Source organism: Sinohyriopsis cumingii, chromosome 10, assembly GCF_028554795.1.
Source record: "Sinohyriopsis cumingii isolate HCF-2022 chromosome 10, ASM2855479v2, whole genome shotgun sequence".
NCBI lineage: Eukaryota > Metazoa > Mollusca > Bivalvia > Unionida > Unionidae > Sinohyriopsis > Sinohyriopsis cumingii.
In genome coordinates this window covers 111057370-111080788 of record NC_142970.1, presented here as the reverse complement: position 1 = coordinate 111080788, position 23419 = coordinate 111057370, and the positions used below count along the sequence as shown (strand labels likewise).

At 36.4% G+C, this 23419-nt stretch overlaps 1 protein-coding gene across 2 annotated transcripts in view; it reads right to left on the bottom strand.

Annotated features, from left to right (window-relative positions):
* Positions 1-23419, bottom strand: part of LOC149791023 (uncharacterized) — a 102505-nt gene that overhangs the window by 23768 nt on the left and 55318 nt on the right. For both annotated transcript variants that reach the window (XM_089972896.1, XM_089972897.1), the window contains 5 exons: positions 21915-22181; positions 18233-18811; positions 14950-15056; positions 12376-12627; positions 1076-1197 (listed from right to left, as the gene is read on the bottom strand). In XM_089972896.1, coding sequence (XP_089829022.1) covers positions 1076-1197; positions 12376-12627; positions 14950-15056; positions 18233-18811; positions 21915-22181 — 1327 coding nt within the window. The remainder of the gene's footprint in view (positions 1-1075; positions 1198-12375; positions 12628-14949; positions 15057-18232; positions 18812-21914; positions 22182-23419) is intronic.

The window sequence follows — 23419 nt, the reverse complement described above, 5'->3', positions numbered from 1 at the left end:
TATCTATAACCATACATTCCAAGTTTAATCAAAATCAGATTCTAAATATGGTTTCCAGAGTGGCACAAACCTCAGCAAATCTGATGCAATGTATTAATGTACAGAGGTCTCACTCATATTCTGAACCTATCTAAGATATCAACGATATAAACCTCTATTCCAAGATTGATCAAATATGGATCAAACACAAGGCCTCAGGAGTGGTAGGAAGACAATGTTGACAGACATATGTTGCGAAGACACTAATGAACACATGGCATTACTATAAGCTCATTAGACCGTATAGCCAAGTGAGCTAAGAAGTAAAACAAAGTCTTGGGTTCGGCCAACAAGGGTACGTGAGAAAGCTTGCCAGTAACTTCCCATGGGTTGGTGCTTCTTCCCAGTGTTTTCCTGGATTCTTCCTTCACCAGTTACACTGGATGACATGTATAGCCAATCTTGTGCTGAAAATGGCATTAAACCCCAAAACAATAACAGCAAGGAGCTTGCAATGATTTGTAAATCTTTTTCAAGGAGTGTTTGTCTTACTCGTGGAGACTGATCATCCTCCATATACTACTACAACACTGCATAAATAGGTACAAATGTAAAAACACATACATGCACTAATGGAGCAATGAAACACAGCTCAATCTGGTAACAAACCAGTGATGTGTGTCTTCTGACTCAACCGAAATGTATCCCATTGAACTTATTATTGCTTAAGAATATGTTAATAACAGGCACTCTGAATTTAAAAATATATTTTATTAAGTTTAAACATTTTGCATTGTCCAGGCCAAATTCATGAGGTTCTGAGCTAAATTCAAGGAGTGTTTTGACATCTTCAAGGACTTTATATGACAGTAGATTTTAAGGTTGAAATAACCATGCAATACAAATATTGCCCTTTTCTTCTATATGTGGCAGGTTTCAATATATTTAGTGTAAAGTCCAAAAAGAAGTGCCAATTTCATTAAAAATCCTTGCTCTGTCTTACAAGTATTAGAAACCAATATTTTTTCCATGCAAGATTGAGGTAAGTACATTTTATATTGTACAAGAAAAAGAAGAATACGTGTCCAAATCTCACTCAAAAAAGAGAATGGTGCCCATCTCATGCAAAAATCTTAGGAACAGATCCAATTCTTCTCTAGTCGCAATCTGCACAGCACCGGCCTTGTTGAGGCTCTCAACCAGGCTGTATGGAATCACCTAAAGTAACATGAAAAAAGTGATACAGAAATAGTTGCATATTAAGATAACAAAGTCAACAAAACAAGAAAATTAGGTTGCTGTGATATATTTTTCAATAAATATAAGTACATGTCCAAACACGAATGCTCTTGTGAATTCTCATAAATGTGAAAGCAAACATGTTAGACAAATCAATTTTAGCACATAAACATAATCAGTGGAGCATAACAATAGGTTGTTGTGACCTGTTTTTGCCAAAGGCGAGTAGTATTCATCAAGGTGAATGCATCCATTTACTTTCATAATTGCACATACAACATCAGAGAAAACTTAACTTGAAATATGCAAAGCTAAACACTGGATCATGAAAAGTAGGTCATTGTGACCTCTGCTTTGCCTTTGGTGGGTAATGTCCTTGAAGATGAATATACCCATTAAGATTCATGACTGTATATGCAACAGTGGAAATACTTATCACTTACAGACACAAAAATGTCAACATTCTGTCGGCATTCCATTTGTATTTTGTTTGTGCTCCATTTGCAATCCATTCACTTTCTCACTTGATCTACCATTTCACCATATTTTACCGAAGTTATCAAAAATGTATTTAGATTTTGTGTTCATCACTTTCATCCACTGCCATCTTTCATTTCACTTGCTTGGAATGAAATGGATGTGCATTTACTGAGGTCTGGTTTTCCATTTTATACAGTGTTAAATGGTGCAAGCTACAGCTTTTGTAGGGGCCCCGAGTGGCTGAGTGGTCTAAAGCGCTCTCCGTTACAGATCACTGCCATCTCACCTCTGTCTGCATGGGTTCGAGTCTTAGATTCAGCCAATGTGGGTATGTGAGAAAGCTTGCTAGTAGCTTCTCGTGGGTCAGTGGTTCTTTCCGGGGTTTTCCCGGGTTCTTACTCCACCATTAATACCGGCCGTTGTGTATAGCCTATTGTGTGCTGAAAAATGGCGCTTGTATCTTGTCCTACTAAATGACTGCAGTAATAAAATAGGAAAGAATCAAATGCCAAAGACAACATTACATTTACAATAAATTATGATATAGCTGCAAATGGAATAAGTATAAAATACAGCTCTACATTTTATTTCTATTGTGTTTCCTTTATACAAAGACCATCAAGATACAAACACTGGTGATGATGTCACCATGTCATGGCAGTTGTTGTTTTTTGTTTGCCCTCAGATAAGCAACATTTTTTAAGGGAAGAAAATGGTATTTCAGCATAAGGAATATGCCCCTGGATATATTCAGCATAAGGAATATGGCCCTTGATATATTCAGCATAAGGAATATGGTCCTGGATATATTCAGAATAAGGAATATGGTCCTGATTATATTCAGCATAAGGAATATGGCCCTGGATATATTCAGCATAAGGAATATGGTCCTGGATATATTCAGCACAAGGAATATGTCCCTGGATATATTCAGCACAAGGAATATGGTCTTGGATATATTCAGCATAAGGAATATGGTCCTTGATATATTCAGCATAAGGAATATGGTCCTGGATATATTCAGCATAAGGAATATAGTCCTGGATATATTCAGCATAAGGAATATGGTCCTGATTATATTCAGCATAAGGAATATGGCCCTGGATATATTTAGCATAAGGAATATGGTCCTGATTATATTCAGCATAAGGAATATGGCCCTGGATATATTTAGCATAAGGAATATGGCCCTGGATATATTCAACATAAGGAATATGGCCCTGGATATATTTAGCATAAGGAATATGGCCCTGGATATATTCAGCATAAGGAATATGGCCCTGGATATATTCAGCATAAGGAATATGGCCCTGGATATATTCAACATAAGGAATATGGCCCTGGATATATTTAGCATAAGGAATATGGCCCTTGATATATTCAGCATAAGGAATATGGTCCTGGATATATTCAGCACAATGAATATGTCCCTGGATATATTTAGCATAAGGAATATGGTCCTGATTATATTCAGCATAAGGAATATGGCCCTGGATATATTTAGCATAAGGAATATGGCCCTGGATATATTCAACATAAGGAATATGGCGCTGGATATATTTAGCACAAGGAATATGGCCCTTGATATATTCAGCATAAGGAATATGGCCCTGGATATATTCAGCATAAGGAATATGGCCCTGGATATATTCAACATAAGGAATATGGACCTGGATATATTCAACATAAGGAATATGGCCCTGGTATATTCAGCATAAGGAATATGGCCCTGGATATATTCAGCATAAGGAATATGGCCCTGGATAAATTCAGCATAAGGAATATGGTCCTGATTATATTCAGCATAAGGAATATGGCCCTGGATATAATTAGCATAAGGAATATGGTCCTGATTATATTCAGTATAAGGAATATGGTCCTGGATAAATTCAGCATAAGGAATATGGTCCTGATTATATTCAGCATAAGGAATATGGCCCTGGATATATTCAGCATAAGGAATATGGCCCTGAATATATTTAGCATAAGGAATATGGCCCTGGATATATTCAGCACAAGGAATATGGCCCTGGATATATTCAGCATAAGGAATATGGTCCTTGATATATTCAGCATAAGGAATATGGCCCTGGTATATTTAGCATAAGGAATATGGCCCTGGTATATTTAGCATAAGGAATATGGCCCTTGATATATTCAGCATAAGGAATATGGCCCTGGATATATTTAGCATAAGGAATATGGCCCTTGATATATTAAGCATAAGGAATATGGCCCTGGATATATTCAGCATAAGGAATATGGTCCTGGATATAGTCAGCATAAGGAATATGGCCCTGGATATATTCAGCATAAGGAACAAAGGCCTTTCTTTCTGGAAGTTTAGTGGCAGCTTGAACATACATGTTTTTTTAAATCAATTTATGAAATGCATTCATCCTGCTTCCATTTATCCTTCATAGATATGTATTTTTGCAATTTCCATTTTCCTCAAAATGTATTCGTCATTTTATTTGCATTCTTTCTGCATTTGATCTGTACTCTGTTTGCATTCCATCTTCATTTCACAGATACAAATACCCATGATGGGTGCTCTATATGCCTCTGCTGCTAACAACAAGAACAACAACAACAACATCATTGAAAAAGTGATGCCCATTGCTTGCCAACCTCTGCTGATGAGAATAACTGAAAATTAAAATGTAGTAAAGACTTAAAAATGTAATTAACAGCAATAAATACATTCCTTTTAACTAAACCTTTGACCTCTGAAAAATAAAACCCATAAACGGTATGTGCTAAGGTTATAAACATTTTCTTTTTGAACAGTGAAGTTGAATCTCCTGATTTTTTAGCTCTCTAGCATTTATACTGCTTTGGAATCAGACCTTTCCATTAAATTTTCATAACCTAAATCATAAATGAGATTTTACTGTACATGAAAATATTAATGGCAGTCACTTGATGGGCGTACCACAAGCCCTAATGAACTTCCAGTAATTTACAGCAACTCCATTTCTTTTGTGTCTATATCTGATATTGAAACTCCACCTTACAAAATTTGGTAACATATATATATAATGTCAAATGACTGAAATAACACATGTACAAGATACCTGCTTATGTAGTACAAAGGTCAAGGTCATGGCCTTTGACCTTGAACCTGATATCATGGATAGAAGGTCAGTGAACATACCTTAGACAATATGAAGATAAAACCACATATTAAGTTTGGTTAAATCTATAATAAATATTTTTTTGGGGATAAAAAGAACAAATTACCGAATTCAGACATAACAACTTACTTTAAACCCTTCTTACTGACTATCAACATGTTTGTTCGAATGCAACACACACAAATGCTTGTCAAAAATCAGTTTTGATAGGTACAAGTCACTGTTTTCATAAGTTTTAATGTACAAAATTGCAAGGTGTTACACTGAACTAGACCCAAAGGTCAATTAGGTCTGGTTTTCAAACTCCATCACAAAAAGCTTATATGATGAATAGGTAAAGAAAACAAAAACAACATATGCTCTTTCTTCACCGTTATTAAGTTTTTCATTTTCCTTTTGATGCTGTTCTTACGTCGATCACAAATGTACAACATATGGACACCCTTTGACCCATTTAACCATAGAAAATGGAGTCCAAGAAGCCTAAAACTAAGTAATCACCAAAGCTCTTTGGCTGGATGCCAGATCAATGGTCTTTGGCTGGATGTCAGATCAATGGTCTTTGGCTGGATGCCAGATCAATGCTCTTTGGCTGGATGTCAGATCAATGGTCTTTGGTTGGATGTCAGATCAATGCTCTTTGGCTGGATGCCAGATCAATGGTCTTTGGTTGGATGTCAGATCAATGCTCTTTGGCTGGATGCCAGATCAATGCTCTTTGGCTGGATGCCAGATCAATGCTCTTTGGCTGGATGCCAGATCAATGCTCTTTGGTTGGATGTCAGATCAAAGCTCTTTGGTTAGATGTTAGATCAATGGTCTTTGGTTGGATGTCAGATCAATGGTCTTTGGTTGGATGTCAGATCAATGGTCTTTGGTTGGATGCCAGATAAATGGTCTTTGGTTGGATGTCAGATCAATGGTCTTTGGTTGGATGTCAGATCAATGGTCTTGACGTGTTTCTTTTGCATTTAATGAATTATAAAGTCTGAAAACTTACAAAGTCCTTTGAGCTGACACACAAGATGGCCTGTTTTGATAATGCCCCATTTTTTACCCACTGATCCTTTGGCTGCCCTGAATATTTGAGGCCCAAAAGGGAAAATGAATTACATGAATCAAATATTTACAGTAATTTAAAATTTTAACAAAATCAAAATGAGAAGCATTAATTAACAGAAACAAAAGAGCATTCTGTGTAGTTTTTATCTTTAACCTTCTATGGAATACTAGAACACAGAACAAATTTTTAAATTTACTGCAAATCTAAAACTTAAAGGGAATTTACAAGCCATGTTTGATAGCTGCATCATCGATTCTTATAGGTGTAGCAAAAATATCTAAGTAATGACCTTTGACCCTGATCCTTACATCAAGCATACAAGATACTCTCTAGGAGTACCCATGTAAAGTTTTGTTAAAATCAATGGTTTCTACTTGTTTCAATTGCTGCAGACACAAGCAATATAATTTACAAAGTCAAGTTATGACCATGAACTTGTATTCACTCCAGGTATTTTTCAGAAACCGGTTTGATACTAATCCATTTGTGCGTGTTGTATTATCATGCTCTGAAACCAATGCAGAAAAAAGCCTGCTGAGTCATGAACTTTAACCAGGAAATGAATGTCAGAAACACTGCATTTCAACAAAACAGCAATGACAAGTTGGCAGCATTCATGGAGTAAAACAAGAAATACAAGATATCTGATACATCACTATATTCACAGTTAAGCATTCTTGATACACGCTTAGTCCAAATAGAAATGATATTTGGTTCAGTCTTGGATTTTCCATGACTGGAACTCACAATTATATGCTCAATTTTTTTTTTTTCTCCATTAACTTTACATTGTCAGAATCGTTCAGTATTATCCGATACTGAACTCGCGTGCCAATACACATGTAGCATTCATGTGCATAAAGGAACTACTTTCTATTGTAAACAAACAATGGACGCAGATGCAGCTCTTTTGATTTGTAAACAAATCGTGTACACTCACGTAAGAGGCGCTTTACTTTGTGGTTGTTTAAATTTGTTTCTGAATGAACTAAAACAGATGTTTCGTGGACTGCCACATAGCAGCTGATTTGGCACATTCCATGTTAAATTTGTTGATACAATGTTTCGGATTTAGGCTAGCTACAGTACAGTATACAGCAGATGCAAAGAAGGGTCCTTACAAATAACATACAAGTGACAAGTCATATACTGTCTTCTTAACAGTAGCTGGTGATAAGAATTGCAAAAAAATATACTTACAGTTTTACAACCTGAATTTTCTTAAAATATACTTTCTTAGTTCTGCAAATCCGAATTATATGAGTCATGTCATTGGTACTCAATCTTGATTACACATTTCAAAATTGTACTGTAATTTCCATGATAAGTGCAATTACATCATCCTTACTGCACTCAAAATAAAAAAAGCATTAAATTCCATAGCGTCTTTTTGATAATTGCAATTGAATGACTTAATATTTTTCCCACATTATTATTTCAAACATTCAATAACAGAAACGGGGCCCTGAGTGGCCGAGTGGTCTAAAATTCTCTCCGTTACGGATCACTGCCATCTCACCTCTGTCTGCGTGGGTTCGAGTCCAGGATTTGGCCAATGTGGGTATGTGAGAAAGCTTGCCAGTAGCTTCTCGTGGGTCGGTGGTTCTTCTCTGGGTTTTCCCGGGTTCTTTCTCCACCATTAATACTGGCCGCCATGCATTGCCAATCGTGTGCTGAAAAATGCGGTTAAACCCCACAACAACAACAACAATGACAGAAACAAAAACACATTTGCAGATGTCAACACACTTCTCCCTCGCTTCTTCAATCCCATGTATTTTATGTGGAATTGTCACATTTAAATCCAGTCCATAATCACGAAATTTCGTAGAATAAAAAAATATACCAAAATCTATTCATTCCAGATCAAATGGAAAAGTTTTTGCAATATGCATTCATTCACAATATGACTCCAAATTTCAATTTTAACTAGGCAAGCCAATTTCTTTCAAAAGTTATGTCGAACGTCCAACAAAGTTCAAATTTATCTGGGTGGAGTTATGTGCACAGTAATAATGTTGTTGTTGTACAATGATGAATATGCACTTGTGTATTTAGTTTGGAATGCAGCATACATTGAGTTACTTTGTTTTGTGTAGTGTATTTTGTATATATAATTAAGTATTAGGTAGAATAATTTTTTTAAGCATAAAATAAAAAGGTTACTGCATTTGTTTGGGAAAATATGAACTCATTTTTTTGGATGGATATACATATATATATATATATATATATATATACATATATATATATATATATATATATATATATATATATATATATATATATATATATATATATATATATATATATATATTGTAATTTAATTGATTAAATATAGTTTGAATAACACAGTGCATCATTCTCTGGCCCCTTGGTGGGCCCCTCTTTGTATACTGTGGTTAATCTGCCAGACATGAGGTCAGTGCAGCCAGTATGTTAATAAACTAGTAACTAAATTTAGATATTTTCACGTAGAACCAATGAGATGACCGAACTGGAGCACATGAAGAAACATTGTCTGTTGTATGAGGCATTCAGTCAGCAACTGGGATGCATGTGGAGATGTGTACAATTTCAGTTTCGACGCTGCATTTAACTTAAAAAATTATCTGCGGAAAGAAGATACAATCCTTCTTCTGTTTACCTATACTACATGTTACTTTCCATCTTTTGGGGATCATATGTTTATTTAACTGACAATGGCTTCTCATAGATCAAGACGAACTGTTAATCGTTTGACCAGCGTTTGCAATACAGAACTTAACCAGAGCACCGTCACTGTGACAAATTCATCTTGGGCAGACATTCCCGAAAATTGGACTGCATCAAAATTGGTTAAAAACTTAGCTGAGAAGAACATTAAGGTCTCTGTTTCATTTGGACAGATATAATGTACAGCAGACGGATGATTTTTCTGCGAAGTACAAAAACTTCACATTCTTCATGGGGTCTGGCTGCCGAAGATACATGCCAATTGCAAGTTACTTTAACTTCCAATCGGCCCTTGCTAGGCATGGGGATGACAACATGAGATTCTCCCAAACATTGCATTATGCTGTACTTGTTGACAAACTCCTGCCAGTGGACATTGTGCCCACCAATATATGCAGTCAATGGTAAGCACGTTAATCTTGCCCTACTGCTGATACTGGGAATGGACTCTTTCTCAGAGACTAAAATTATTGACCAGGGAGTCAATCAAATTGTAGTGAAAGGGAATGACCCACGTTTGGCAGGCACGTTAACTATTTCTGAATTTTGTAAGGCCTTCCTAAATACAAAAACGTTCTATGTGAGGTCTATCCATTTAGGAGGCCTGAATTAGATCCTTATGCTGAGTTTATTGATGAACTGCATCAGAAATATAATGGAACTGGTTTTTATGAGTATCATAATGCATTTTCACGCAAAGCTGCCCAGTACTTACTGCAACACAATGTTGTTGTAGATTGGTCTTCCAAGTTGTTTCCAGCTATTTTCTCTGGTAGAAAGACTGAGGTTTGTATTCATTGCAACAGTACCCTGCATTCAAGTGGATTCTGTCTGGCTAACCTCACAATGCCTTTGAAAACTCATCAATCTAAGCGAACTACCAAATATTTGAATTTCAACTCAGCTAGTCATACTCCAATGGATCGGCATGGCCATCCCATAATTCTGTTCAATGGGAAACAAATATGTAACAATTTCAATGAGACCTTTTGTAGCAAGCCTAACTGCAGTTTAGTACATGTATGTAAATTGTGCAAGAACAACCACCCTCAGGCCACACGTAATCAGAGAATCAAGAATGACCACCCTCAGGCCACATGTAATCAGAGAATCAAGAATGACCATCCTCAGGCCACATGTAATCAGAGAATCAAGAATGACCACCCTCAGGCCACATGTAATCAGAAAATCAAGAATGACCACCCTCAGGCCACATGTAATCAGAGAATCAAGAATGAGAACCACATTAAAACTTTAAATCAGGCTAAAGAAAATAATAAGAAGGACGGGCTCTTTTCTGTTCCTGGTGTGGCACTAGATAAGATACAAGGAAATTATGTTTCGTCTATGCCTACAACTGCCACTACCCTTACAAATGTTGATGTGCTTCTTCAAGAGCTCCAAGCTCACCCTGATGTTGATTTTGTAACAGATTTAATATATGGTTTGTGTGAGGGATTTTAGAATGGTATTCGGAGAGAACCTTCAGCAACCTTGGAATGTAAAAATTTAATGTCTGCTAGATCTCAGTCACACATAGTTCAAGCTATTATAGAACAGGAGAAACAAAAGGGATTTCTGATAGGACCTTTTGGTTCTTCACCTTACCCCATTTACCGCGTCAATCCAATAGGTATCATTGAGGGTAAATACACTAGAAAAAAGAGACTAATTGTTGATCTCTCAGCCCCACATAATAATCAAGAGCCCCACATAATAATCAAGAACACTCAAGCCTGAATAGCATGACTGACAAGCAGGAATTTTCCTTGAAATATGTCAAGGTGGATGATGCCATAAAGACAGTTAGAAAGGCAGGTAGAGGGGCATGTAAATTTGTCAATTTGACATTTGCGATGCTTTTAAAATCGTCTCCATCCACCCTAGTCTGTGGCCCTATCATGGAATTAAATGGAACAATCAATATTATTTCTATGTACACCTAGTGTGTGGTTCTCGGTCTTCACCAAAGATTTTCACCAAGCTGTCACAAGCTATCAGCTGGATTGCAATGAATAAGTATGGCATTGACAATCTGCTCTACTTGTTGGATGACTTCCTTACAACTGATCACCCACACCACATGGCTGATAGAACCATGGCCATCATGACAATGCTTTTGTCTCGTTTGGGAATCCCACTTGCTTCTCGTAAAATTCTTGGTCCTACCACATGTTTGGAATATTTAGGAGTGCTTGTGGATACATTAAACATGCAAGCAAAATTACCAGAGGAAAATATATACTTGATACTAGCTTCCTAAGGTGCATGTATGGAGTATCGGCTGATGTTTGTTATGATGGCATCCTCAGGATCAGACTTGTCGAGTTTTTGGTTATCAGTGTCCCTATATACCTCATATCAGCCCCTTGCGGCTCCACATACAGGTGTCGGACACACTTCACAACCCTACAAACTCCCACAAGTCTCTCTTCCTGAGTAATTACTAAAAAACAAACAATTCAGAGCTAGGCTGGTGCAGTGTGCTGTGACAGGACTTGCCCCCATTATGCCAAAGATTATTTTATATGAATAATAAAGTGCCTATTGAACCTGTGTATTGTGTGTTATTTAAATATATATTTAGATATATATAAATGCACACAAATTTATACTGGTAATAATAAAAACAGTTTCCCAGTACAGATGGATACAGATATAAACAGAGCCAGCAACCAGGTTTTGATAGCACAGGATTCCCAAGAAGTCTAAATAAACAAATTGGAATGCAAACCAAATGTTATGTGCAGAAAATACAAATTTTTCACTACATTTCAACATTAAACAATATCTTCCCTGGGTAACAATGAAGAACATAGAAATGTGAACATACAATGAGGGACATGCATAGAACAATATATTTTGGCAAGCACTATTGAAAATAATGAAAAGGTACTATCTCAATAAAAAAGAGAAAATAACAGAAGTTTAATTAATGTCAAAGCTAACAGTCTCAACCCAACTAAATACATAACCTTTGCCGAATACGTACATACACAGGCAAATAACTGGGTGTATTTGTGCAGCAGTGCATTTCAAACCCTGCAATTTAAACAAATACCTACATCACAAGACATATAATCAACCTTATTTCTCTTACGATGACATTGGGGGGAGTCAGCCTGGTATATTTTACATTACGGGGCCTACCTAATAAATTTGATGTCAAGGAGTCAGCCTAATAAATTTGACATCAATGAGTCAGCCTAATAAATTTGACATCAAGGAATCAACCTAATTAATTTGACATCAAGGAGTCAGCCTAATAAATTTGACATCAATGAGTCAGCCTGATAAATTTGACATCAAGGAATCAACCTAATAAATTTGACATCAAGGAACCAGCCTAATAAATTTGACATCAAGGAGACAGCCTAATAAATTTGGCATCAAGGAGAAAGCCTAACAAATTTGACATCAAGGAGACAGCCTAATAAATTTGAGAAAATGGTTGGACATAATAACAGAATTTGATATGCTTAGTAATATTTTCCAAAAAGTTTTTAAAAACTTAGAGTATATCAAGCATGAGTCTATCAGAAAAATACAGCTTTAAAGCAATCACTACACAACAATATCACTGCACTTGACAGAAACTGAAAATTATTACTTTTATTTGGTCTAAATACTACACTACAATCAAATTCAAAAACATGGTTTCCTATGAATGCAAATGCTAACATTAACATAAATGTTTCATTATCACACATAATATAGACCCTCTTTGCCTGTCAATTTCTGTGATTTCCACAGAACATGTACCTTTATGCCTGAGGCCTTTAGTTTCATCAGCACCTGCTCAAGAGGAAGCCATCTTGCAGGAACTTCTTCCCCCCAGTATGGTTGCTGAGAGGCCAGCTGCACTATCTTCTTCTTCAAGTCTTCCAGTCTGGGGTCAAGGAAAGAGTTATCAATTGCAAAATCCTCATCTATAAGATGAAATCTGGTTGGTTTGTCCTGAAGCTCATAACGAAGCTGCTTGAACACCGATTCACAAACCTCCTTACGAGATTCCTGAAACAAATGCATCGCTTTTCTTAATATTCTGCCAAAGTATCCTATACAGTTTGTATTCATATATAGTCCCTCAAAGCTTCCTGTACAGTTTGTATTCATATAAAGTCCCTCAAAACTCCCTATACAGTCTGTTGCATGCCCCCTGCCCCCAATCAAATGAAAAAGTCTGAAAACCTAGGGACAAATCTAAAAAAATAGAGAGCCCACCCAAGTCTAATTAAAATATAAACCAAGGGACAAGTCTAAAAAAATAGAGAGCCCATCCAAGTCTAATTAAAATATAAACCGAGAGACAAATCTAAAAAAATAGAGAGCCCACCCAAGTCTAATTACAATATAAACCTAGGGACAAATCTAAAAAAATAGAGAGCCCACCCAAGTCTAATTAAAATATAAACATAAATATGAGGGACATTTCAAATTTTCCAGTTGACCATTTTTGTTTGTTTTTGCTATAATCATATTATAATGATGTAACAAAACTGGATGTGGATTGTTACAAAATACCTGATATGGCTTGGGTAGACCACCACAGATTCCAGTATTATTAAGGTGAAATGTTTGGTGCACCATAGTATTTTTCAACTATACTTTTTCCTTGCATCGCGTAATGCTTGTCTGTGGGGCATGTGTGTATTACATGTTCTCGCTCGCGACTATATACATATTACTTCGGGATCTTGATTACGACAAAGATCTGAGGGAAGCTCTTCATATGTTTAGCTGTCAGGGTGGGATTGCCATCATGTTTTGCCTAGTTCAAGCCAAGAAGTTGGGTGATTTGTATTTTTTTAGTTCAAATTAATGTTCAGTTTCACAAAACATATCATACTTTTAGTTTAATTCACCAAGAGTGCATAACTTATGTAATTTGGTAGTAAAAGAGGATATGGTTCAGATTATTGACAGGGATATGAGCATATATGCAGTGCTCCTGGTTGTAGTTTTTTTTTGTTGATATTATAACTAATATTGAAGATATTTGTATATATATTAGAGTTTTAGCGTATCATATTTTTTTATATAGCGAATCAATGGTATGTCATTTGTACATTACAGAAAATCATACATAAGGAAATATTTCAGGTGTGGTGATACTGGTTCAACTGAAATGCTCAGATGTTATTAATCTGAATGATAATCAGAAAGCAGATTATCTGGAAAGTTGTTTTCTCATATTCAGCTAACTAGGTGTGGATAACCAGGTGTGGATAACTGGGTGTCGATAACTGGGTGCAGCCTAACTAGATGTAGCTAGAGACCACTGTAGTAAGGAGAGACGAAAGACCACCATGAGAAGTTCCGTGTGTGTATATGGAAGGCCTGGGTGGTTAAAGCAACTGAGCCAGGAAAGCGGGTCAAGAGCATTGGCCATATAAATGAGAAATGTCAGTACAGTATTTGACTATAAAAAGAAATGTCAGTACAGTGTTTGACTAAAAGAGAAATCTCAGTATAGTGGTTGACTGTAGAGACAAGAGGCAAGGTAGTGTTTGACTAAGATAATGTCACAAAGTCACTGAATATTCCAAATAATTATTTATTTGTTCTAGTTCATTGTTTTTCAATGGATCCATACTATGTATTCTTGTATTTATTTTAGTGTTCTGTTCTTTATTTTATAATCATTAGCATAATACATCTTTTTCATTGTCACTCACACATACATGTTTGTTATTTATTAAATCCCATTCAGTCTCAAAGGGTGATAGCTCGATCACGTTACAATTTTGGTGGCAGCGATGGGATCCTTTCTGTCCTACAAAGTACTTATGGATTATTACTAATTTAGTTCACCCATCCAACAGGGTTGGGAAAACCCTTTGAGACAGGAAGGTTTTGAGAAATAATTTATTAAGATTGTGAACGAAACTGAACTTCACTTTTCTTTGTGGAAGCAAGTAATTTATTTTGGTACTCATATTAGACCATAACCCTATTCAAAATCACGTCGTCCACTATTGAATTCGCAGAGCTGGGTAAACAAATGGGATATGAAGGGGAATCCTTGCGAGAGTCTACTAAGGAAGAACAAAATAGGGAGAGAGAGCGATGCACTGAAGAGTGACAAGCTGAAAAGGAAAGGCCTGAAGTTGAAAATGAGAAATCAGAGTTAAGTGCGCATATTGAAAGAGCGAAAGAGAGCCATGTGGGTTTCCAAACAACAGAGGGAAAAAACAGAGTTAGAAGGGGAAATCAAGAAATTGAAAATAATATGAATGGAAACGTTGGAGAAAGAGAAGTTAGAGATAGAACAATTACTTATCACTTCCTTTATTTTACTGCATGTGATAAATAAATAAAATTACTGGTTCATACCTGTGGAATCTTATCCACATGTGTCCCCACCAAAATCACTGGTGGGATACCTGCTTGAGAAGATGGTGCACAGGAATGAATGGAGTTTAGCCATACCTCAACAAGATCTGTAATAAACAGAAACACTATACTGGCATGGTTCTATACCTCAACATCTGTAATAGAAAAAGTATTCTTGCATGGTTCTACACTTCAACAATGTCTGTAATAGAAAACTATACTGGCGTGACTCTACACCTGAGAAAGGTTTGTAATGTATAGAAAACTATACTGGCATGGCTCTACATCTCAAATTGGTCTGTAACAGATAGAAAACTATACTGGCATGGCTCTACAAAAATTAATTGCAATATTTTTGCAGGGTAACAAGATAGACCTATAAATACTTCCCTCTGCCACATGCCACAGTCTCAAACAGTGAAATAATTTATATTGAGAATAATAAAATAACAACAGTATTATGTTTGCACATCATCTGAAACATGTCTAGGTGAAATAAATCAGGTATACACCGTATATTCAAAAATGAGTTGGTCAAATTTGAATAAATCTATATAAATTCAAGTCTTTGTCAAATATTACATGATTCTAAATAACTCAGTATCAATAGACAGTGTCCATTACGATAACTGGAAATGAAATCATTAAACATCACATGTAAGGTTCCAAAGTGAAGCAAATACAGTAAAAATTTACTTGCAAGACCACCCCTTGTGCCAACAAAAAGCAGTCTCTCAAGACAGGTAGCTTCTAATTGCAGGTTTGGGCAAGATTACCATTTTCAAGGTACAATTTTGTACAAGCATTTTATTTTGTTAATCACAGTTCTTGCCAAAATATAGTATTCATTTCATCTCAAAGTATTTTTTATAGCAATAAAGTTGCACATAAAACATTTGTAATTATATTCAAAGATCACACGTATGTAGGTTAGCCTATGAATTTTAAAATTATTAAGGTAATATTTATTTATCATGTTGACACTTGACAATGTCAATACATTTTTGACTCACTTAAGTTTAGCAAAAGAACTGCACAGTCAGCTGTTATAATACTTACTCATCCTGTGTATGAATTAGCAGCTTTGATCAGGCTTGGGTAAATGCAAAATATATATGTACCAAAATGAAACTTAACCTGTCTAGAAACAAAATAATTTTGTATAAAGACAAAACTGAAACACCTAATTCACCAGTGATATAACTAGAATAATTCATTAAACAAAGAGTGTAAAAGGCCTGCACCACAATTAACAGATCACTAGAGTGGCTTTTAATAATGGTGACATAAAAAAAATCAACAAATAACAAACCTTTTATAATGACAACTGCATCTGGAAAGTGATAATCACTTATGAGTTTATTTATTAATCAACTCGGCTGATCAGTGAACCACCATGATGCCAGTGGCTAAGGCCAATCAACAAAATATGTGTTTCCCATCAGCCAACCATCCCTGTTTTTCAGTGCCAACCCAAGCGATTCTGCAGACAAGCGTACCACTGTGACTCCATTTACTAATTATCTTGTGCATTACATGCTAAGCTCATGTTGGTCTTTCAATAATTAAAACATTGGAATCAACTCTGGCATTGATCAATCATGCATGTGTGAATACTGCGGTGCCAGATAAGACAAGTGCTTGAGAAATCATTTAAGCCACAGAAAGGGTCACTGTAAGAATCAGCATTTGGGTAAGCAGTGAATAAAGGGGAAGCTGGCTCTGGACAATTTGTTACACCAGTATGGACAGCAGGTCCACAGGGAGTATGACGCACGGTTACCAGCAATGCAGAAGGTGGTCCATTTACCGGCCATACTGATGGATGGCCGGAGGAGACAGATGGATCTGACACCCATTATGAAGTGATTGGGAAGCCTTAGATCCCTGAAAATGTAGTTGTATGTAGCTGTATGAACAAATCCATCATTAAAAACTCCGCAACTGTACAAAGGCGAAACCAATGACCTGGCAAGACAGACTAATCTATCACTAAGATTCCTATAAATGGACTTAGCCATGGGGCATGTTATGATGCAAAATCCATCATTAGGATCTCCGTAATTTTTGAAAGATGAAACCTTATGCCTGGTGACACAGATGGATCTTTCAGTAAGATTTCCTGATTGAGATGGATGGACTGGCTGGATGGAAGATTCAACTTACTGGATGACTATGGACAGCTTCATTGAGATGGATGTTCTGGCTGGATGGAAGATTCAACTTGCTGGATGATTATGGATGGCTTCAATGAGATGGATGGACTGGCTGGATGGAAGATTCAACTTACTGGATGACTATGGACGGCTTCATTGAGATGGATGGACTGGCTGGATGGAAGATTCAACTTGCTGGATGATTATGGATGGCTTCAATGAGATGGATGGACTGGCTGGATGGAAGATTCAACTTGCTGGATGATTATGGACGGCTTCATACAGTGACAAAGTAGTAAAGGACAGATCCATATGAGCCATTCAAAACCCCATGCACCCATACTTACAGTTCGAAAGGGCTAAGCTCAAGACAAATGTATAAATTAAAAATGTGGATGTTAATAAGTCACTAAAATAACACCTGTTATTAAATGGGTCAAAGAGCAAATGCTAGGCAGTATGCTAAATCATGAATAACACCAACAATACATCAACAATGGTTTGCTGTACCCTGTGGTCTAAAAGTTGCAAAGTCAGAGAAAGTGTAAATTTCACCAAATATTTGTAAATTTCAAAACATAATATCTACAATAATTATAGGAATGAATATTAATCTAAATAATGGATGGTTTGAATTTAGCACAAATTTCACATTGGATTCACAGAAGGTGTCTTGGATGATGATGTTGTAAGAAAGTTAAACTTAAAAAGTAACAATGCCTTGTGCTTGCAAGGGTAGGTAATGGGCAATAGTTCCTGCCCTTTGTTTATATGAGAAAGAGGGAAAAGATTTTTTTTTGTCTCTTTAGTAAGGCTTGATACAGGAGGAATCCAGTTTATAACCATCATGTTAAAGTGATTGAGGAACATATCTGAATGAGAAAGAGCACCCACCCAGATCTGCCATCACATAATGCACTGATAGATATGAGTGGTTTGTTCTCAAATAAAATTTGAAACTGTTGAAAAAATGAAACACTGCCCTGGCAAAATTGTCAGAGCATGAATTCACCTGCCTGAAAATGCTGGTGAAGTTACTAAGCAGCCTAGTGGCATCAATATAATGACTGGGCCGATGACTAATACTAATAGTACCACATAATTTTCCAAATAATAGCAGAACTTACCATGAACTTTGCAAGGCTTGATCCCTTCCCTATCAAAGAAACACTCATCATCTTTCACCAGATCTTTAATTTGCTGACTGAGATCTATAACCAAAAGATACACAGCTCTTCGTGTAAGAAATGTTTGATGAGTTGTGTAGAATATGTATTGTCCTGCAAAGTCCCACATTGACAGTCCTGCACTAACTTCCTTGACCCTCTCAAGCTTATCAGCATTTTCAATCAGCAGTTCAAGGATTTCCATTGCTGGATCATTTTTCTTCATCGTACCATAGGCATTTGGATCACTTACTGAACGCTTGTCACTGCATTCATCTGATTGGTGTGTAGGCTCCATATCAAGTTTCTGATGCATTTCTTTAGAGAACTCCTCAAGCAGAGGTCCAGACTCAATTTCTTTTCCAGTCACATCAACACCTATACTGGCATCAACACCAGGAGTTCTCTCCCTTTGGTCAGATACCTTGACCTGTTCATTTTGATCACTAACCTGCCCACTATGATCATTGACCGTGACCTTCTGTACTTTATCATTCAAAAGCTTAATGAGTCGTTGCAACCTTGCAAATTTCTCTGCATCTGAAAATAAAAAAAGAAGTATGCTATAATATTAAATCAACAATTTAACTGGTTGCAAAAATTACATTAGACAATCGGGGCCCCGAGTGGCCGAGTGGTCTAAAGCGCTCACCGTTACGGATCACTGCCATCTCACCTCTGTCTGCGTGGGTTCAAGTCTCGGATTCGGCCTATGTGGGTATGTGAGAAAGCTTGCCAGTAGCTTCTCATGGGTCGGTGGTTCTTTCCGGAGATTTCCCAGGTTCTTCCTCCACCATTAATACTGGCCGCCATGTATAGCCTCTGATAGATTTGCGTACTTCCTGGCTACAGCTTTACCTCTGTAAACAGCCACTATACGTTGTGTTTTCAAATATTCCTCTTAAAATCCTATGTGCCACGATAACCCCACTATAATACAGTATTGGCATATACAACTTATGGTTTGTCCTAACTGTAATATTTTGTTCATTACACTATTTGTTTTCAGCCATCCGTGATGAATGGCTAAAAATAACTGGTGTAATTAACCAAGTGCTACATAATATAAAACACAAGTTATATAGATCAGTATTGAAATAGATCAGTATTGAAATAGTAACATTTAGGACTATTCCAACACACTAGAAATACCTAAACATACATTGTATAATAATAATGATAGTAATAATAATACAGCTGCAGTAATAATAATAATAATAATAACAATACATAATAATAATACTATATCTGCAGTGACAATAATGCTACAGCTTCAATAATAATAATAATAATAATAATAATAATAAATTATGCAGGATTAGAAAATAAGTTGAGCGGTTGTACATATAACAAATATAAACATGTCATATACTATTGATACACAGTTGTAGTATGAACATAAAAATACATGATTCACCAAGGATGACACAAAAAAACCTTACCTATCTTCAAAAGGATCCTAGGCATGAAGGATGGCTACATTTTAAAAATTAAGATATCACATTTGACTAAACAATCAATGTACCGTTAAGAGTATAAATCTTACAAGATGATTTCAGAATTATAAATATTACTAAGAAAGTTCAATCCAGTAAAGAATCATTCAGATCTCTTCTTTTGAATATTACTTTGAATGGTGTGACTTGACAGTCTGTTAGAAATTGTATATATTTGAAATGATCTTTTCAAGCAATCGGGGGGCCCCGAGTGGCGGAGTGGTCTAATGCGCTCTCCGTTACGGATCACTGCCATCTCACCTCTGTCTGCGTAGGTTTGAGTCTCGGATTTGGCCAATGTGGATATGTGAGAAAGCTTGCCAGTAGCTTCTCGTGGGTCGGTGGTTCTTTCCGGAGATTTCCCAGGTTCTTCCTCCACCATTAATACTGGCCGCCATGTATAGCCTATCTTGTGCTGAAAAATGGTGTTAAACCCTACAACAACAACAACAACAACATTAGACAATCTCTGTCTTCGCAACATTTAGCAAACTTTTACATGTGTGATTTTATCAGTAAAAGAACTGTCTTTCTGAGCGGATCTATCAATCACATGCAAAATTGCCTCATAAATATGCATGGATTTTGCTCATTACCAGGGGATTTGCTCATTACCATGGGATTTGCTCATTACCATGGATTTTGCTTATTACCATGGATTTTGCTCATTACCATGGGATTTGCTCATTACCATGGATTTTGCTCATTACCATGGGATTTGCTCATTACCATGGATTATGCTCAGTAACATCAATGATCTGGATACAAGCCGACCTTCCAAGTTTAATCAAAATCTGTTGAGACCTCAGGACTGCTGAGTGTAATAAGGTCAGCCAATCAGACACAGGATAACATCATTATGATGTGTAGATCTTCCTCCTTATCGAATAATCATAATTATCTGATATTTTTCAATTTTAAATTACATCAGGAATTATGGAGGAAAACTTAATTTTTTTTGTCTCTCTGAAAACAAAATATTTAAAGCAAAGGTTATAATTGATATGATAGTGTCATAAACTGAACTGACCAAAAATGCACAAGCAATTACATTAAACAAGTTAAAATCACCCTGACTCTCATAAAGTATACAAAAGGATAATAAAATTAAAAGTAAATGCTCATTTGAAAAGTTGGTAACACACAATTATTGAAAACATTTTGGCAGAACGTTTTTCTGCAGAAAACAATGCTTAAGCTAGAAATATGTTTGTACCATAGGGATGTTTCTGCAAATATGGTATGATTAAATGGCGAAGTTAAAAATCACACGAGGCCCATAACTATGTTGATTCTCTTTTCTTCAGAAATTGTTGAAAATTAAATTTGACTTAAGTCTTCTTAATGTAAAGTCTAATACCAAATTTTGTTGCAGTTCATAATTTCCTTCAAAAGTTACTGAGATGAAATAGTGACAAACATTTTAGGTAATTGATGAATGAGGGTCCAAAAAGTGAATTGACTAATTCTGAGCTATCATAGGCTGTGTGCGTGAGATCTGGATTTTTAACATAGCTTTAAAAAATGTTCAGTCATATTGCTATGATGTCTCCAGTGTGGCAGCTGATAGTGATGTCTAGCACTGGGGCATCATACCGCAGACATGTAGCATGATGTCCCACCAAGTCACATTAACATGACACCATTCCAACCAGTCCTTACACTAACCTCCTAATGCTGAGAGCCAAGCAAGGCAGCTGCCAGTACCATATTTATATGTCTTTGGTATGACTCAGCCTAGGTTCAAACCCACAACCTCCCAAGTCTGTGGTGGATATTTAAACCAAATATTCCACTGGAGCGGTCAGCTATCATAATGTAAGAGATGAATCTAAGCAGCAAGGATTAGAATCATGTGTAAGAAAGATATAACACTAATTATTTTGCCATTTTAATCTGAAATAATATCTGAGAAACTCGCTCAGTATTCTGAAATAAAATATATTTTCAAATACACCTACCACTGGATTAACGGCTGTTAATTTTGGTGGTGGCAACAAAAATGTGCCAACCACCCCTACACCTGCAATGAAAGAAACCCACAGGTGACCACCACATAGCTTTGCAAATGATAGCATCTAAAATGACCATTTATGGACATAGATAACTAGTGCATTCACTACTTGGCTACAAGCCCTATGGCATACCTTTTTCTTGAAGTACCCATTCCTGGCTTTTCAGGGAAACATCAAAACAGTGTACATGGACATCAATACCTTCTGTACTTGTTCTTGCTGAAATATTCACCTCCTTTCCCAGAAGACGTTGTACCAATGTTGTTTTACCAACACCATAATGGCCAACAACCATCGCCCTGATGTTGTAAACCTTTTCTGTACCATCCTTCAATGCCTCTTTGTACGTCTTAAGAAATTCATCATCCATTCTTAAAATCTCTGCAGGAATTGCTAAATCTAGAATAATAGAGATTAAAATTAATATTGTGAATAAAAAGGAGGCAAGAATCTGATATACTAGACCTGGCTCTCAATAACTTACTAATTAAATGCAAGTATACTTGATTTAACAAGGCATCAAAACAAGCCTGACTACACAGAGCAGGCTATATGATTTGAAGTATAGATTAAAATAGGAAGAAAACATGGCCAAGCCTCTGTGTCAAGCCCATGAAAAAAGTATTACTGTAACCTGGACTATATCAACAGAAGGCATGTTGCAGTATTAATTTTGTAACTATCATTCATGCCAAGTATGAAGAAAATCCATCATGTAGATTATGAAATATAAGCAAAGAAAAACGTTACTCTTAACATAATGGTTTTTTATTCATGTGACCTTCACCAAAAGTAAATTTAAAATTTTAACCATAATCATCCACTATAGATACTGTTGGTAAGTGATACGGCATGTATCTCAATGATTCTCTAGTGCAAATATCAAGCAAGACTTAAATGAGAGGTGATCCAATAAAGCCCTCAAGAACGGTTCAAAAGGTGTCTTATTCAGACTGGTTAACACCCATGATAAATTCCACTTTGGGCACAAAAGAAATGTCTTTGGATAGGTGAACTCGAAACTGAAAGCAGAGCAGATAGGTCTTGTTTGATATCCTTTCTTTCATGATCGGATTTCTGCCAATAGACAAACATGATCTTTGATCCACAATTTTTCCCACTTGCATACAACAATCAGGATGAGGCGACACTCTGGTTCTATTGCTTTCTGTATCATGTTCAGAAACAAATGTGTTGGAGGGTGAGAGCAAGCATCCAAGCCACTCCAATCTATGCAAAGAGCACCAATCGTCAAGGCTTTTGGCTCTTGGGCTACTGAGGCAAAGGTTGGGAGTTTTACATTCCCCTTGTCAGCGACAGATCTACCCATGGCCAATCCTAGCATGTACAAATGCAATTGAAATCTGTCGGAAAATGATTCTCAGGCTTAGAGATTGTTGTGTAAGAACTGAAACTTAACTGAAGTGATTTTAATGCCTGTTCCTGTGGGAGACACACTCTGTTTACATGGAATTGTCAGGTTGAAATATGATTCTTGCAAGAGTTAAAGCTAGCTTTGAAAGAACTGGCACTTAGATACAGTGGCCATATGGGTCCAGTACTAGGTAAAGATCATGTGACTGTGATGTGGAAGCTGATGTTATGGTGCGGGAAGGGATACTGGATTCCTGTCACCA